This window comes from Ostrinia nubilalis, chromosome 10 (assembly GCF_963855985.1).
Source record: "Ostrinia nubilalis chromosome 10, ilOstNubi1.1, whole genome shotgun sequence".
Lineage (NCBI taxonomy): Eukaryota > Metazoa > Arthropoda > Insecta > Lepidoptera > Crambidae > Ostrinia > Ostrinia nubilalis.
The window spans coordinates 12,914,786-12,931,746 of NC_087097.1; the positions used below are offsets into that span (position 1 = coordinate 12,914,786).

General features: G+C 39.9%; 1 protein-coding gene and 1 long non-coding RNA gene across 2 annotated transcripts in view; both read right to left on the reverse strand.

Annotated features, from left to right (window-relative positions):
* Positions 1-216: 216 nt before the first annotated feature.
* LOC135075609 (uncharacterized) lies at positions 217-1,729 on the reverse strand. Its single transcript, XR_010258068.1, has 3 exons — positions 1,641-1,729; positions 1,107-1,140; positions 217-297 (listed from the first exon to the last, which is right to left on the reverse strand). It is a non-coding gene; the product is annotated as an uncharacterized LOC135075609 (long non-coding RNA).
* Positions 1,730-3,885: 2,156 nt separating this feature from the next.
* The window catches only part of LOC135075446 (kin of IRRE-like protein 3), a 130,275-nt gene continuing 117,199 nt past the window's right edge, over positions 3,886-16,961 (reverse strand). The window contains exons 3-11 of the mRNA XM_063969885.1: positions 14,652-14,801; positions 13,943-14,126; positions 13,065-13,259; positions 11,973-12,167; positions 8,934-9,005; positions 8,616-8,736; positions 6,536-6,682; positions 5,497-5,681; positions 3,886-4,079 (exon numbers count right to left, since the gene is read on the reverse strand). Coding sequence (XP_063825955.1) covers positions 3,886-4,079; positions 5,497-5,681; positions 6,536-6,682; positions 8,616-8,736; positions 8,934-9,005; positions 11,973-12,167; positions 13,065-13,259; positions 13,943-14,126; positions 14,652-14,801 — 1,443 coding nt within the window. The remainder of the gene's footprint in view (positions 4,080-5,496; positions 5,682-6,535; positions 6,683-8,615; positions 8,737-8,933; positions 9,006-11,972; positions 12,168-13,064; positions 13,260-13,942; positions 14,127-14,651; positions 14,802-16,961) is intronic.

Here is a 16,961-nt window from a genome sequence, read left to right on the forward strand (position 1 = left end):
TCAACTATCTTCGTATCTAGAGACGCTCTAAAAATACCCCATTCGCAAAAAGTGTGAACCCAAAACCTCAAGTGACGTCACACAGTAGCTGTTAGTAAGTGCGTCACACCTGTGCACAGTCACACGGTGGTGGGGGGCTGCAGCACGACCGCCGCGCGCCGCACCTGCAGCGCGCCGGGCGAGTAGCGTGACGTCACGCCGGCGGAGCGCGCCGCCGCCGCCGGGTTGGGCTGCGGCGCCGGCCGCCCGGCCTGCTGCGGCGAGTATACCGCGTCCGCTGGCAGCACTGTTTTCTCACTGTTGGATAAAAAATCCCTCATAAATACTTCGTTCGTTCGTTTCAGCCAAATGACGTCCACTGCTGGACAAAGGCCTCCCCCAAGGTTTTCCATAATGCACATCCAGGCTCTTCCCGCGACCTTTACCAGATCGTCGGTCCACCTAGTAGGAGGCCTGCCCACGCTACGTCTTCCAGCCCGTGGTCGCCACTCGAGAACTTTCCTGCCCCAACGTCTTTACGAGCTATGTGCCCCGCCCACTGCCACTTGATTTTAGCAATTCTGCGGGCTATGTCGGTTACTTTGGTTCTCCTGTGGATCTCCTCATTTCTGATTCGATCACGCGATAAATACTTATTCGTACTTATTAAGAGTCGAATCAGAAATGAGGAGATCCGTAAACGAACTAAAGTCGCTGACATAGCACGAGCACGATGGATAGCAAGCTGAAGTGGCAATGGGCAGGGCACATAGTACGCAGAACTGACGGCCGATGGGGCAGCAATGTTCTGGACTGGACGCCACGTACTGGAAAGCGCAGCGTAGGACGCCCACCCACAAGGTGGACCGATGAAACTCATAAAACTCATTTATTTCTGCAAATAGGCTTTAAAAAAGCACTTTTACTCGATGACCTCACAAAGGCAGGAAAGCGCTGGATGCCGGTCGCCACCAACCGGCCATTGTGGAAATCATTGGTTGAGACCTATGTTTAGCAGTGGACGTCTTATGGCTGCAATGATGATGATCATGAGTTTCTGATGTTACTCTGACTCTTCTGACTCTGACTCTAGTGGTTATAGAGCTAGAAAAAAACTAATAACTCACCTATCTAAGTCATCAGTCTTGTATTCAACGCTTTCTGTGGACAAATAAAGACACCATTAATGTTGCTACATGATACCTCTGTATACGAGGATACACACACCCATAATGTATTTTGTTATGTAACTTCGAAAGATAGAGCCTGGCAGAAAATTTCAATTCGCGCAGCTCTTCAAAATGTAAGTATTATTCTCCTTATAAGGATTTTTCACACTAGATACGGTCTGTGATCAGGATAAAGTATACGCAGCCTGCATCATGTGTGATTACTTTGACCTGACCGCAGATCACATCCAGTATGACATGTCCTAAGATATTATGAGAATCGAACTCAACAAGAGAGTCTCATGCCCGTTTTCACCATCAATCCTTAATTTTTAAGTGACACGTAACAGGTATTTTGTTTTCATAGGGATCACTTAAAAATTAGAGATTGATGAAAACGGGCATCACTCTCTCTTTGCAAGGAGGCGTTAGTTCAATAAATACTATATTAATGGATATAGATATTAATGAATGGGTCAAAAAGCAGTTTACCTCGTCGTCTCCGGCACCTGATGATGAGGCACAGCAGGATGACTAGGAGCGCCGCGATGACCAGCGCAGCGGCGATCAGGGGCGCCACGTGCGCCGTCTCTGCTCAACCAAAGGGTTTCATTTCAATTGACGATCATAAAAACTTAAGGGGAATAAACAAAAACAATACATTCCGTCTCTAGCCAATACCCTAACTAAAGATGCAGAGGTCAGAACATCAAGTAAAACACTGTGGCACCTTATTATAGTTGTAATAGGCACTGCAGCAACAATGTTTAGTCGGATGTGCTGTCGACAGTACAAGTTTGTAGCCGACTCCACGTTGCAGCAGCAGGGTACGAAATCACTCCTTAATTACATGTAACCTATCTGTCCAAGCTTACTATCTTTGAACCCCGTATCGAATATGAAGCCGAAGTGACTCTACATATTTTTATAATAAGTAAGTATTCCTTCTTAGATATGGCTAATTATTGAAAGGAGAATAATGATATTATCTCTCTTTAAGCAATTTATTTAATTCTACATTTACAAGTAAATGTAATTTTAATCTCCATCAAAGGTCATCTAATTTTAGTAACAATAATAATAAAACCTTATTGTATTGTGTAGTGAGTAATCCTTCAAAAACAGGAAACTGATACTAATGTCGCTCACTGATAACCAGCAGCTCTTTGTCCTATCAGTCAATTTGCTACGTTACGTTACTACTATACGAGTAGTTAATACGTTTCTTTAAATTATTTTATTCAGGGTTTGTAGGCTATCAACAGTCCTGGATCTGTCAATAGGCCGTATAGGCCGTGGCCTAGGGGCGGCAGATTTCAGATGACGCTTACTCGATTTCAGAAGATAAAAGTTAAATAAAGATCTAACCTCACCCTAGCCTACGGGCGGCAAAACTGTAAATCCGCCACTGGCTATCAATAACTAAAAATTACAGTACAAACACTTTAATGGAAGCTAAAAAAAATGCTCGTATATTTGTAGCTTTCGCCAAGGATAACGTTGAACTCTCGACAATAATTAACCCCAGAACATCGCGGTTAATGGAGCAGAGAATAACGTAGTGGTTACAGTTTCCCAGCAGGCAACGGACTAATTGATCTACTTTAGTCACATTAATAATTCTCCAGTTTATACCAGAGACCCTGCTATTTTTAAAATTACAGACTGTTTACTTGCTTCTGTTTTGTGTCTGTCACGTCATTTAGTGCTAGAGTGGATGGAATTAGGTTGTCTCTATTTACTTAGAATAAGACACCCATGCCCGTTTTCACCACCATCAATCCCTAATTTTTAAGTGACCTCTATGGTAACAAATAAAAGGGCATTTTGTTTTCATAGGGGTCACTTAAAAATTAGGGATTGATGTTGAAAACAGGCATTAGACACCCCCATGCCCATTTTCACCACCATCAATCCCTAATTTTTAAGTGACCTCTATGGTAACAAATAACAGGCATTTTGTTTTCATAGGGGTCACTTAAAAATTAGGGATTGATGGTGAAAACGGGCATCAGTGTTTTTTTCTGAAACTGACAAATACTGCCGGTGCGTAGCTGCTGAATCCCTATTCAATTTTTAGTTCCAGCGGTTTTAGTTGAGACGATTACTTATGATAGTACAGTTAAAACATTAGCTTATCACAAAATACCTACTTACATTAAGAACCTTTAAAAATGTATTGCTAAACCCGTTATTCTGCCATTTACATTAACGTATGAGCCAGGACTTGCGAAATGCTGGCAGGGGCTAAATGCATCAAGCTGTAGATATAGATTTTTTTGTATTGCACAAATTACTAATAGTCCCGTAAGCCCCTCGTAGTAAACTAAATATGCTTGTGTCACGAGTGGGCTCACCACAATAGTCTAGCGGCGGCGGTAGTCGAACCCGCGTTCCCCGGATCACGTGTCGGCCAGTCCGACCCCTTCACCGTTTATCTATCATGTGGCTTCAAAAAAAGATTGGTAAAGGCTGGTCCGTGAGCACGTTGAATTTTGTCCAATTACCCAAAGCTACCCATCCTTATCGCTCGCGCGTAATTATGTTGCTGTCGCGACTGTGCGACGGGCGCCCGCAGTGAGTGTGCGAGCGCGACAGCAACATAATTATACGCGAGCGATAAAGGTGGGTAGCTTGGGGTCATTGGACAAAATTCTACGTGCTCACGGATCAGGCTTTAGAATGGTGCATATTGGATTGGAGGAGGCGTATGACTATGACCATCTCCGCTACGATTTTACTGGATATCCAGACGAGTGTCTTCCAAGGACTTACCATGAACAGTCAAGGAGACGGCATGCGATGAGAAGCCTCGCTCGTTCTCCACGTGCAGCACGTAGACCCTCGCGTCGGAGACGGCTGTGCTGGAGATGAGAAGCGTGTAGCGGTAGCAGCCGTTCGCGCCTGACGGCTCTAGGGCTCGGTAGCGACCTGGAAAGGAGTTGATAGAAGTTTATAGAATATTCGAGAGCTTGATAGGGATCCTATGGATGTAGGCAGACTTTAAGATAATTTAATAAAGAAGTAAGAATATGTTTTTAGTTTTGCAAAAATAAAACCACTAGATCCTACACATACGAGTACTTGTACTTCCTCCCAGTGACGGCTATTTGGGTAACTCTGTTCTAAGAGCTCTCATGGAAAAACGCACTTTTCAGTAAAGCTGCAGCTGCAGTGGCACTACTCATTTGAGTACAATGACTACGTGGTCCCACCCAACAATCGTTGATCAATGTCTCAAGCTCAGCTCAGTTTAAGGGACACTCTTATCCCAACAGTGGACATTCAATAACTGAAATGATGCGTCCTTCTTTTCAACGGCACTAACTGTAAGACCCCTGTCGAATCCTCCGGGGCACTAGACAGCTCATCCCATTGCATTAGGGCATTCAGGCATTCCATTAGTAGAACTATAGTCTGAAGCTTCTACTAAGACATTTATCAATTTTGTCTGTCACAGAAAAACTATCGCGGCGTCCCTGTTTCAAAAACCGGGATAAAAACTCTTATGTCCTTTCCCGGGACTCAAACTATCTCTATGCCAAATTTCACCAAAATCGGTTCAGTGGTTTAGGCGTGAAAGCAAGACAGACGGACAGACAGAGTTACTTTCGCATTTATAATATTAAGTATAGATAGATGTAACGGTTAAATATACAGTGTGAGTCACGTTAAAGTGTACATATGAAAATAGATGAAACTAGACCTATTTTTATCGACAAAAAAGAGGTCAAAAAATTTTGTTCAAACGCTCATAGCAAATGTTGTGATAGGGATAGAGACATGCGATTTTTGGTTTTACAAAGATAATACGATGGAGAATAATACAAAGTAATAAAAACCACCTGTTATAGGGGCATTTTTTGGAGAAATTTATCAAATAACCAAAAAAACACGAATTTAAAAGCAGATTTTTTTCAAAAAGTATCATTTTTTATTATTTGTTGGCCTTTTTTGTGTATTTTATGTAATTTTTAGTATCGCCTGTTATTTAGCATTATTACTGTTTTTATTTTATCAGGATATACCGTTTAGTTTAAAAGTTATTACGTTTTCTTTACAATAAGTAATTGGAAGAAAAAAAATTCTATAAAAAATTAAAAAAAAATCTCAAAAAATTTTTGACCTCTTTTTTGTCGATAAAAATAGGTCTAGTTTCATCTATTTTCATATGTACACTTTAACGTGACTCACACTGTATTATGTTAAAAATAAATAATGTATGTCATGGTACGGGGGGGGGGGGGGGGGAAGGATCTTTTTCGAACCGATCGCCCCGGGTGCCAACCCATGCTACGCCGCCACTGGTCATGGTCTAACTTAAGCCGTAAGATAATGCCTTGCTTACCAATTTGCGAAGGGACATCTAATCGCAAGCTGCCCCATAGCCAAGCGGCGCGGCGCGGCGCAGGGTCGGCGCACACGGTGGCGTGCACGCGGCCCTCGGCGCCGCTCCACGCGTGCGCCGTGCCGGTCTCCGCGCCTACGGGTGGCCCTAGCACGTTCAGAGTGATCGGCTCTGATTGGTGGGTCCTGGAACAAAATAATGCAGGGTTTATACATACATAAATCCACCCACAAGGTGGACCGACGACAGCATAAAGGTAGCAGGAAGGCGCTGGACGTAGGCCGCTACCAACCGGGCAGCATGGAGAGCATTAGGGGAGGCCTATGTTCAGCAGTGGACATCCTATGGCTGAGATGATAATGACATACACAATCAGTTCATGGGACATTTTTGTTGTAAAGTAGCACTTTAACGCTGAATAGTAGGACTCCATGTTGACTCTTTACGGCGTTAACTGTTGACAGTTGCTTTGCTACCGAAAGTTTCACAAGATTCTCCACAAGTTCGCACTGACTAGACGAGTTGGGTCTTCGCATATTATTGTCCCTTACGACATCCACGAAAAGAAGTCCTATTCTACTCTGTCAGAAGTTCAGAACCAAACAGCTTAGACAAAGAGCCAAAGCACACGACACGACGCTGCGTCGTGGCGTCGTCTTACATAGAAATCTGTCTTCGGCGAGCACACAAGAGGTACAGCGTGCCGCGCGATAGGTACGGCGAAATCTTTGCGGTGCGGCGCGCAATGCGTCGTGTAGACTCTTGGTTGCCAGGAACAAAGAACCCAATGTGGTTGACGGCCACGCAGGTGTACCGGCCGTGCTAGTTGTAGGACACGTTGTGAAGCTGCAGCTGCGCTGTAGTCTCCTCAATTTGGAATCTGAAAGGCTGTAGGCTGCTCCTCTCTCTAAACGGGTCAGGGAGACCTGTTTTTCGCATATTGTCGTTCAGTCGCCTTACGACATTGACCGTCTTATTTTACTCCAACGAAACCACTTTATAGGCTTAGCTAAGTACTAGATAGAAACCAGGAACATACCTCTCCTCGACTCCAATGTGGTTGACGGCCACGCAGGTGTACCGGCCGTGCTGGTTGTAGGACACGTTGTGGAGCTGCAGCTGCGCGGTGGTCGCGGCCGGGTAGCCGTCTTCGGGCGCCGAGTTGATGTGCACTGATGGGGTTGGGCTGGAATGTAGGAAAAGTACAATCAGTTGCTGTTCTACAATTAGCCCAAAAAGAGTATTTAGGTGCCAATTTTATAAATGGATTACGGAATATTTGTGGCATAAAGAGATACTATTCGATGTAAATACTCGTACCCCAACTGTTCCGTCATCGTAACTTTTCGTTTAATTTTCATAATAATCGCGGGTATCGATGTCTCTGCATAAGTTGTGGCATAAGTATCAATGTAGTGACAAAACGCAGTCATACTAGGCTGCTTATGCGCTCCGTCCTTCGAGTTGGATTTTTATTGACAACTTGAGGGCAGTCACGCTTTGAAGGCCGCACCGGTCACATCGCCACCTTCTATTCGTATCTAACGGGCCCGTCGACGCGTGTGCTAGTCATCCTCCCATGTTATCTCAACTTATCTCATCATCTACACGCCCAAATGTGCTAGAAACCGAAGGAATTCCCAACTGCTGCTGCCCATACTCGAGGTGGAACTGTCAACGATCTGCTCAAGGTACGTGAGTGCATAGTATTTTGTCATTGCGTACTGCTTGTACAGAACATCGATCCCTTTTTACCGGCAAGCCTTCTACGGTTTGATCCAGGTGTAGCAGGAAGCCACCAATCGCCTTTTAATCGTGGTGCGTGTGCTACACCAACAGTTTCATTGAAGTTTCTATTAAACTTCGCTTCGATGGGAAATAAAGTTAAAACTCAGATATAATATTATGAAGTCAGTGGCCCATTATTAAACGAAGTTTGAATTCATTAGTTAGGTGAAATTGTTATACTGTGTTTTTTAGAAGAATCACTGGTGTTGAAAATCAAATCTATCCCTGGGTTTTAATTGAGTTTTGAGTATAGTTTTAGGCATCATTAAAGAATCAGCTTATCAAGTAAAATGTAGAAATGTATCGTACTCACTTGTGATTAGGGTTTCTGCTCGAGCTTTCTCGAACTCGAGAAAACTCGAGAAATTTGGCTTCATTCGAGACGAGAAAAAAATTACCGGAGCTCGAGAATTCTCGAGTTTCGATTTTGAAGCTTTAATATTCTTGAAAGCCGATTTTCTTAGACAAAAGTAAGTTTTTTATTATTTAATAGGTCAACGTTGCTTTTAGACTGGCCTATTCTTTCCTTTTTTAACTGATTTGATTTGCAAGTCATGATCTCAATCGAAACTAAGTAATAATGTTCACCAACGAGTATGCTATATTTATTATGTATGTTTAATCTGACTGAAAAATTTGTTAACTAGACAGTTACCTTACCTAACAGACGTTAGGTTAGGTACTCCTGCCTCCTCGTAAAGTTAATTCAAGTCGTTATCTGTAAGAAATTTAAAAATTTATTAAAAAGTTCTTTTTGTTCATAAAAAAAACTATTTATTTATTTATTTAAGGACAGCTAACAAGACATACACAATTAACTGGAAAAAACATTGAAAACAATACGTGTTTATAGTGTAGCCTTAATTAAAAGCTGCCACGACATGTGCATAGATTGCGTGGAAGCGTGGTATCGACTAGTCTAAAAAAAAATTGAATATTTATTTATTTATTTATCGTAATTTTGCTATTTGGACTTGTGTTCTTTAGAAAACAAGTGATTCAATTGTAGCTCCAGATTTTTATTGTTATTTATCCTTAAAGTGCCCGCGACTTTATGACTTTTGTTTTGATTATTGGTAAATATTAATTATGAAAGAAGATTTTATTTTTCGTTTATTTCCTTATCAAAATAAGTGGTACTAAATTCTAATATTGATTGTTGTGCATAAAAGTAGGTATATTAGATTAAAAAAACCTGTGTTTTTATTAAATTTCAACCGATTTCAGCAGTTTTCATTAAAAGACTCGAGACCCGAGAAAACTCGAGACTTTGGCCTCGAGAATTCTCGAAACTCGAGAAAAAAAATAGGTCGAGAAATCAGAAACCCTACTTGTGATACCACTGGTAGGAAGGTGTGGGGTTCCCGTCGGCTTTGCACTCCAGCGTGACTTGAGAGAAGAGGTTTGCCTCTACCACCGTGTCGGGGCCCACCCATGTCACTCGCGGAGGATCTAATGGAAAATAATAAGACCATTATACCACTACATGGTGCTATTTAGCAGATCAAAATACTATGCCAAACCAACATCGGTATAATAATAGAAACGAAAGAACTAAATTAGAAGTTAAAAAGTCTATAATTATGCACAATAACAATTAAGTAATCGGTAAATAATTGTGGTAAATAATAGACAATGATAGCACTCACATTTGATATCGATCTCAATTTTTACTGAGTCTGATGTCCCCAGAGAATTTCTTGCTTGACAGCCATAGATTCCTGTAAAACAGGCAAGATGTTATTGCACTAATTCACCTTATAATAAAAAAAATGGTAAAACATTATACAGGGTGTTTGGCGCATCGTGTGCCAAAATGATTTGGCGGATAGAATGGGTCATTTCCTATATTTTCAGCCCCCATAACACGTTCCATGTCAGGCGGCTACTTTTATATTAAGTTTTTTAGTAATTTCACCAAAATACCCAAATCGCATCATTTAATTTCGATTTAAAAAAAAACTACTAAGCGTAGCCTCAAAGTAAATATTTTGTTTTGACGTGCATTGACATAGGGTTGCATCAAATCTAAATTTACTGGCAAATATCATCTAGTTTTTTTTTAATTTAGCTTTGAACTTTTCCGAAAAGTTAAAAATGGACTGAACATTTAAGTTTACATGGCTATAAAAAATATTTTAAAAGAGATAGCGATCTTCGGATTTTATCAAAACTTCTCTAGTCTATCCCCATTCAAACGGTATACTAATCTTGTTTAAATAATAACAACAACTTCACAAATTCCCTAAATTAGTGCATTGACTCTATTCGGACTGATTTGCGAAATTTGTGTTTAACCCTTCATTTGGCAAGACACAAATTGTTTGATTTTTTCAATAAAATCTATTTAGACCTAATTGTTACTATCAAATAAAGTTAAGAAAAATAGTAAAAAAAATATTTGGTTGGTATTTTCGCGAAAAACGATTGTTGCTTATTTACCACATTGCCAAATAGGGGTACTTAAATAAAACATTGAGATATATTATAGAATTATTTTTTTTATATGAAAATCTTAAAAAAATCAATCGTATTTCACATTTTATGCATTAAACTTTTTTTTGGCCATTTTCGCAAAGTCGACAATGACCTTTTTCACCAACATTTGATAGATGACGTATGTCATCATACTTCACGATCAATATGCCGAGCCAAAGTTGACTTTTTATTTTCTCTTTAGCTTCTGAAACTGGTATGTTACCGTTATCTGCTATAGTTGTTGACTTCAACGCAAGAAAAATGTGTTTATCATTTAAATCAGTTCAGCGGTATAAGCTTGAAGACAGACAACACAGAGACAGACAGCAAATTCTTCCTCTCTCCTAAAATGCTGTGCCCGACAGGGTCCATAATTGCATCAAAAGTAATTACTATACCATCTCTATATCATTATTCATGTAATACATGATTGATTTATTGTGTATTGACACTCTTTTGTATTAACAAAAAGCTAAACCTATTTTGTTAGATGTTTGGCACTGATGCTTCTAGGCAACATCGAGGTTCGGAAGCATGTCATGTATTAGAAAACACAGTTTCTACGCCAAATATTGCTTTATATGATTAGTTTGATTTATTATGAATAAAATTTAGACAAAACAAAAACAATTAGAGATGATAAAATAGTACAAAATCATAAAACTTCCGTCTTTGTTATTCTCATTGCGCGTCATCTTGGCGTCTGACAGAAATATTGATATGAAATCACTCAAAACTCAGTCGACGACCGATTTACTAGTGTTTTGCTGAACTAAGCTTCGTAACAAAATCGAATGATTTGCACAAAACTTATTATTTGGTGCTGTAGAAATATTCAAAGTGGTTGTTGCTTAAAAGCATCACTGCCAAATGAAGGGTTATAGCCCTTTTTTGTGTGAATAACACGTTAAATACCTACAGGTAAAAAATATTTATCTTATGCAATGTAAAAAACGTTTTCTCTATCGTTTTTCAATGTGGATTTCTTGAAATTAAAGACGAAAATAATTATTTTGATCGTTTATTAATTATTACAAATTTTGTTCAAAATGTCCGCCTCGGCAACGTATACACTAAGTAACGACATCTTCTTCTAATTTAGACTGGCCCTATACAGTGGCCTGCACGTTCCCCAGACCTAACTCCGTTAGATTTTTACGTCTGGGGACGAGGTAATGAACTGGTGTACGTAACGGAAGTTCAAACATTAGAAGAACTACAACAACGAATAGAAAACGCCTTTATAGTAATAAAAAGAGAAACGAGGCTGCATACGACAACAGTCGAAGATGTCGTGAGTGTATACGTTGCCGAGGCGGACATTTTGAACAAAATTTGTAATAATTAATAAACGATCAAAATAATTATTTTCGTCTTTAATTTCAAGAAATCCACGTTAAAAACGATAGGGAAAAAGTTTTTACATTGCATAAGATAAATATTTTTACCTGTAGGTATTTAACGTGTTATTCACACAAAAAGGGGCTATAAACACAAATTTCGCAAATCAGTCCGAATAGAGTCAATGCACTAATTTAGGGAATTTGTGAAGTTGTTGTCATTATTTAAACAAGATTAGTATACCGTTTGAACGGGGATAGACTAGAGAAGTTTTGATAAAATCCGAAGATCGCTATCTCTTTTAAAAAAATTTTTATAGCCATGTAAACTTAAATGTTCAGTCCATTTTTAACTTTTCGGAAAAGTTCAAAGCAGAATTAAAAAAAAACTAGATGATATTTGCCAGTAAATTTAGATTTGATGCAACCCTATGTCAATGCACGTCAAAACAAAATATTTACTTTGAGGCTACGCTTAGTAGTTTTTTTTTAAATCGAAATTAAATGATGCGATTTGGGTATTTTGGTGAAATTACTAAAAAACTTAGTATAAAAGTAGCCGCCTGACATGGAACGTGTTATGGGGGCTGAAAATATAGGAAATGACCCATTCTATCCGCCAAATCATTTTGGCACACGATGCGCCAAACACCCTGTATTTTATGTATTTGCAAACACCTAGATATTTACAACGTAATGAGGCAGACCAAGAGATGTGTTATATTCCTTCGGCTTGATCATCAGTTTCCATTAGGTGATATGCAAGCAAAAAAAAAAAATTAACTCAGCTCTTGGTCTACAACTCACATAAAGGTGTAGAAGTAATACATACTTAGGTAGCTTGATGTATATTTTTTAGTTTGTAGGTACCTGAATGATTCCTCGACACAGGCGCCAGTATCAGCTTGGGTCCGTTGGTGGCGATGACCTGTCCGTTGCGGGTCCACCACACGTAGGGCGCCGGGTTGCCTTCAGCACGGCATTCTAGAGAAAGAGCACTGGAGCCTTCCTCCAGGTTGCCCAAGGAACTGGCGTCGGCGCCCACTATGGAGACTACTGGGACGACTGGAAGAGAGAAGGTTTTCATCAAATACTTATTGTTTACATAATGTACAAAGAAAAGTAGCAAGATGTAGACGGATGAGGTAAGAAGTCAGCAGAAGTAGGAAGAAGAACACAAAAATGCATTGACAGCAACTCTCTCCGTAAAGTTTTCGAGTCTTTCAACTCTGAAAATCTTTTTATTTTTCTACACCCAACTTTCTAGAATTTTATTAGAGATACTTATGTACGTACAGTCGCGGAATGAAAAGGTTCGTCACCTTAGTGTCGGTTTTCGCTTGCACTAGGTACTGTAAGAGTCAAACCTGCCAACATAACAGTGCAAGAAACAGTGCTGCTAACATTTAAATAAATATGACGTTTGCTAACGAATAAGGTTTTGCTTGTTTATTTTTCTATCCCATCAGTGCAATGCAATGATGACATTGACCAATTGACAATAGTTTTTTTTTATTTAATAGAAATAGTAATGGCAGGTTGGACGAACAAGAAGGTTTTAGTTTATCAATCATAATAATCTTCTTGACAAGATAAATCGTCAAACAACTTTGATCTGAATAATTTTGAACTTTACTGACGATCAGTTAAAGATTATTTTCTCTAACTCGAGATTATTCTGTAACATAGTTTCAAAAGGTAATATGTGCTCGCAATTCGTTGAAGGAATCAATTTGAAAACTGACGAACCTTTTCATTCCGTGACTGTACCTAAATAACGCTGTAGAAGTGTGGTAGAAATAACAAATAATGAAGATTTCGTGAACCTATCTGTCACTAGTCGAACTGGTAACCTAACTGGCAGCAGCTTCTACCTTTTATTCTTTTTCCAGATAAGATCCTGAATTATGAAGATTCTTGCTGATAACAGTTTGAGATGTACCAGATAAAATATCTACTTACATGTAACATCTAGCATGGTAAACGAGTCCTTATAGTACGGAGACGGGTAGGAAGGGTGGTGAGCCCGGCACGCCAGCTGCCTGCCGTGGGCTGACCTCGTGGCCCCCAGCTCTAGTACTGATCGGGAGGCCCACACTCGTGGTCGCTCCACTTCTGAAGCATTGGTCTGGCTCCAGGCTGTGAGACGTTCCTTTTCTGAAAAGTTAAGTCGATTTTGTAGCAAATCATGATTTTTACCAAATAGTTTCTTATGGCGCATCCACACATGCCACCGGTTTGGTTTGCCGCCGGCTTTCAGTCTGCCTTGCCAGTAAAAGATGCTCGATCATCGGGTTGGCCGCCTGGCATGTGTGGATGCGCCATTAAGGAGAGAAGATGGGAATGAGAGATGTACAAATAGGAAATTCCAAGAAAATAATGTATATGCACTCAATACAGTAAACTCGTATACCTCATTCAGATCAAAACTATAATTTTGTCAGATTTTGAAAGACGCGCTAAGTTTCGTGTTTCAGCATTATACAATTTCCCAGAAGCGTCATAGGCGCCTTGAAAGCGTATTTCTAAGTTATTAAGTCATACATATCTACACTCGAAAGATTCGCGTCTTCACCAAGATACGAGAACTGCTCATATTATACGCTTTAAAAGCGAATGTAATGAGGTTATTCAGAAAAACGAATTATTACATGGGGACCTGAGATCGGAGAGAATCTTATTTAAACTTCAACCACACCAACGCGTGCAGATCGCTATCGTCGGCGCACGTAAAACTGATGTACCTACAGTGGTGGTGATGCCGGCTGGCATTCTTTGTCAGTCAACCACAGGTCAAGCAGAGAAACTAAGGCGGATCATAGCATAGAAAGTTAACTTACCCAAATACCATTCAATATAAGCAGGCGGGTTGCCGTATCGAGCCTCGCAGACGACGGTGGCCCGGGACCCGGCGGGCACGGTGATGTTCTGTCCTGGCATCACGTGGGATCCGTTAAAGAGTATCCTGGGAGATTGGGGGGGCACTCGCACTGCTAGCGCTGCCGGTGGACTGGATAGGGCATCCTGGAAATAAATAAAATATATCATTTTTACATATACTATTTGCTTATTGTGTTGTTAACTTTTTCTACGGTGTAGATGCATATAACTCCACGGCAACCACTCAACTCTGAAAGCTGATCTTGTTATTTACAGTTAATCATAAATGAATCATAATGATGTTTTCTAACTCTCTCTATTACTTTGAAGTTACATCGAGCAACTACTATGAGTTGCTCGATGTAACTTTGAACTGCTCATCATCTAGTTGCAGCATGGATGCTATGTAGAGAGAGCTTGATGCTAAAACTTTAGTTAACCCTCTCAACTGAACGAGATAATATTTGATTGTTGTAACCTGGCATCGTCTAAGTAGTTACAGCGTGATGCTCTCACCTGAACGTCATAGTTGCTAGCTGTGACCTGGCACTGCCACTGGCCGTCATCGAGCTGTGACGTGGCTGCTCGGACCCATAGTGAGCAGTCTCCGCCTACTGGACTGTTCCCATTTATTGTAATCTTTTAATGATATAGGGTTAACCCTCTTACCTGAACGTCATAGTTGCTAGCTGTGACCTGGCACTGCCACTGGCCGTCGTCGAGCTGCAGCGTGGCTGCTCGGACCCACAGGGAGCAGTCGCCGCCGACTGGACTGTTCTCGTTGGCCCACTCGTACTTGCCGCGGTAGATTCCCACTGGCTGGAAAGAAGAAAAAGTAAATCAGCAAATAGTTCAACGAAACATTTAAGTTAATAATTAATAATCCCGTCAATCCTTTCAGTTATGCTAAATAACTGGTATTAATGGGTTCACCACATAGTCCAGCGGACGTCACGGATCAAAGTACCGACTCTTAAAACAGAATGACACCACGGTTGGAGATTCACGCTTTAGTTAACTGGTAAAAAGCGATTCTTTAAATAGTTGTTCTTGTTATTTTATGCAAATGAAAAACCTATCTTGTTAAAAATCATAGTGAAATACATGAACAATTTGTGGGCATAAAAGTGTAATGGGTTTTCGTGGAAAAATAGGTAACAAGCCGCTGCGTGGAAACATTTTAATGACTATTTTATATTAAACTTGTAAAAAGTTGACCTTTTTAAAACTGAGTGTCGGCGAAATACTTTCTGTGACGAACCAAAGCTAGTTACAAATTAAACCTACGAAGTACTTCCAAGGAATTTATTTATAAGGTCATTCAAGTAAGTAATTAACAATATTTCAGCCCTGCCCTTGACTTAAGATAACGCCGGAAACTCAGTTTACAAACCCTCACATTTCATTTGAAATGTTAATTTGGTTTACAGTCGCATTTCACGAGTTCGTCGTGAACAGTGAATGTTGTAGGTCACGAATATTTCAGTTTTGTGAATTCCAACTGTTCAATTGAAACCTATTGAAACCATGAATTGATTTTGAGTTATAAATTCACGTATTCAAATTGTCGTTTGAATTGTCACGATATTTATTTTTAAACTATAAATTTTTTGCTAGTTATAACCGCAGCTAGTACTTAAGAATAGTTTCTATTTATTATTTTAAACATTACATTACATAGTACCTAATTAAATGTAGGTAATGTAGTGACGAAGACAATACATTCTTCTTCTTGTCGACAACACAGTCAACCCAAAACAAGAGTGGCGTTGTTACATTATTATAATACATTAAAGCGTATATTCCATTATATCGTCTCTTATTTTTGCCAACATTTTTTTTTTATAAATATTGTAAACTGAAAACTATTCCCAGTTTGTAAACTCCTTGACCCGCGTTGACCGTATGGAATTATGGCGTAAGCTCCACCGCCTGCACTAATTAAGAGGCAGTGGAGGGTTTTGATAAGGAGTCTTCTAGTACGATACATAAGGACAGATTCTTATGAAGGCACAGATTTTAAGACATAGAGCGCCTTAATAAATAAGTTTAACGCGCATTGAACACTTGTTTTAATTGACATGTATGGAAATGCCATCTCAAACCAGGGTTCAAAGTGCGTTTAACTTTTTATAATAAGACCCAGAAAGTCTTTTAGACATAGGTAGGAGAAAGGCAAACTATTATCATGGGTATCAGATTTTAGCGTCTTTTAGATTTTTAGTCGAAGTTTTAATTGTTAGGTCACATTAGTAACAACAGGGAAGCTCTTTGCCTGCATCTCACAAGATGAATATCGAAGGTGGAAGCGAGCTTCTCCTGGTATGGTCATTAACAAAAAGCACAGATAAAAAAGTTTCTTCATGCCTTTAGCCTAGGCGCAGACCACCGATTTTTCGTCGGCCGATTGTTTAGTCGGGCAGTTAATCAGTATGGTCATGTATGGAAGTGCGCACATTACACCGATTTGGTACCGGCCAATTCTTGATACAAATAAAATTAGAATCGGGCCCAACTATCGGCCAACTAAAAGTCGGTGGTCTGCGCCTAGGCTTATCTAGTCTAGCTAGTCATCAATCGCCAAAGTACAGAGCATCAGGCACATATCAATGTTAATACTGTGGCATCTTTGTAGTTCCAAATAAGTGCGATTTTCAACGTGTTGTCGCTGTACTAGCTGTTTGTTTTTGCGGCTTCGTGTAGATCCTATACATATACGAGTATTACCAGCAAACTCAATCACGAAGCATCAAAACAGTTTTATTAGTGTGTTCGAAAGGAAGCAGACATGTTATTGTAGGGTTGGTATTGATTACGACTCCAAGGGCACAGGGCAGGTCTATAAACCATTTGATTAATAATCTTGGTGTAAAACACGATTAGTTTACAAGGTTTTGTTTTGTATGAATACCTTTTGTTTTTTGATTGCTTACTCGCTTTAAAGGCTATTCAGTATGTACATAGTTTTAGAAAAGGGGA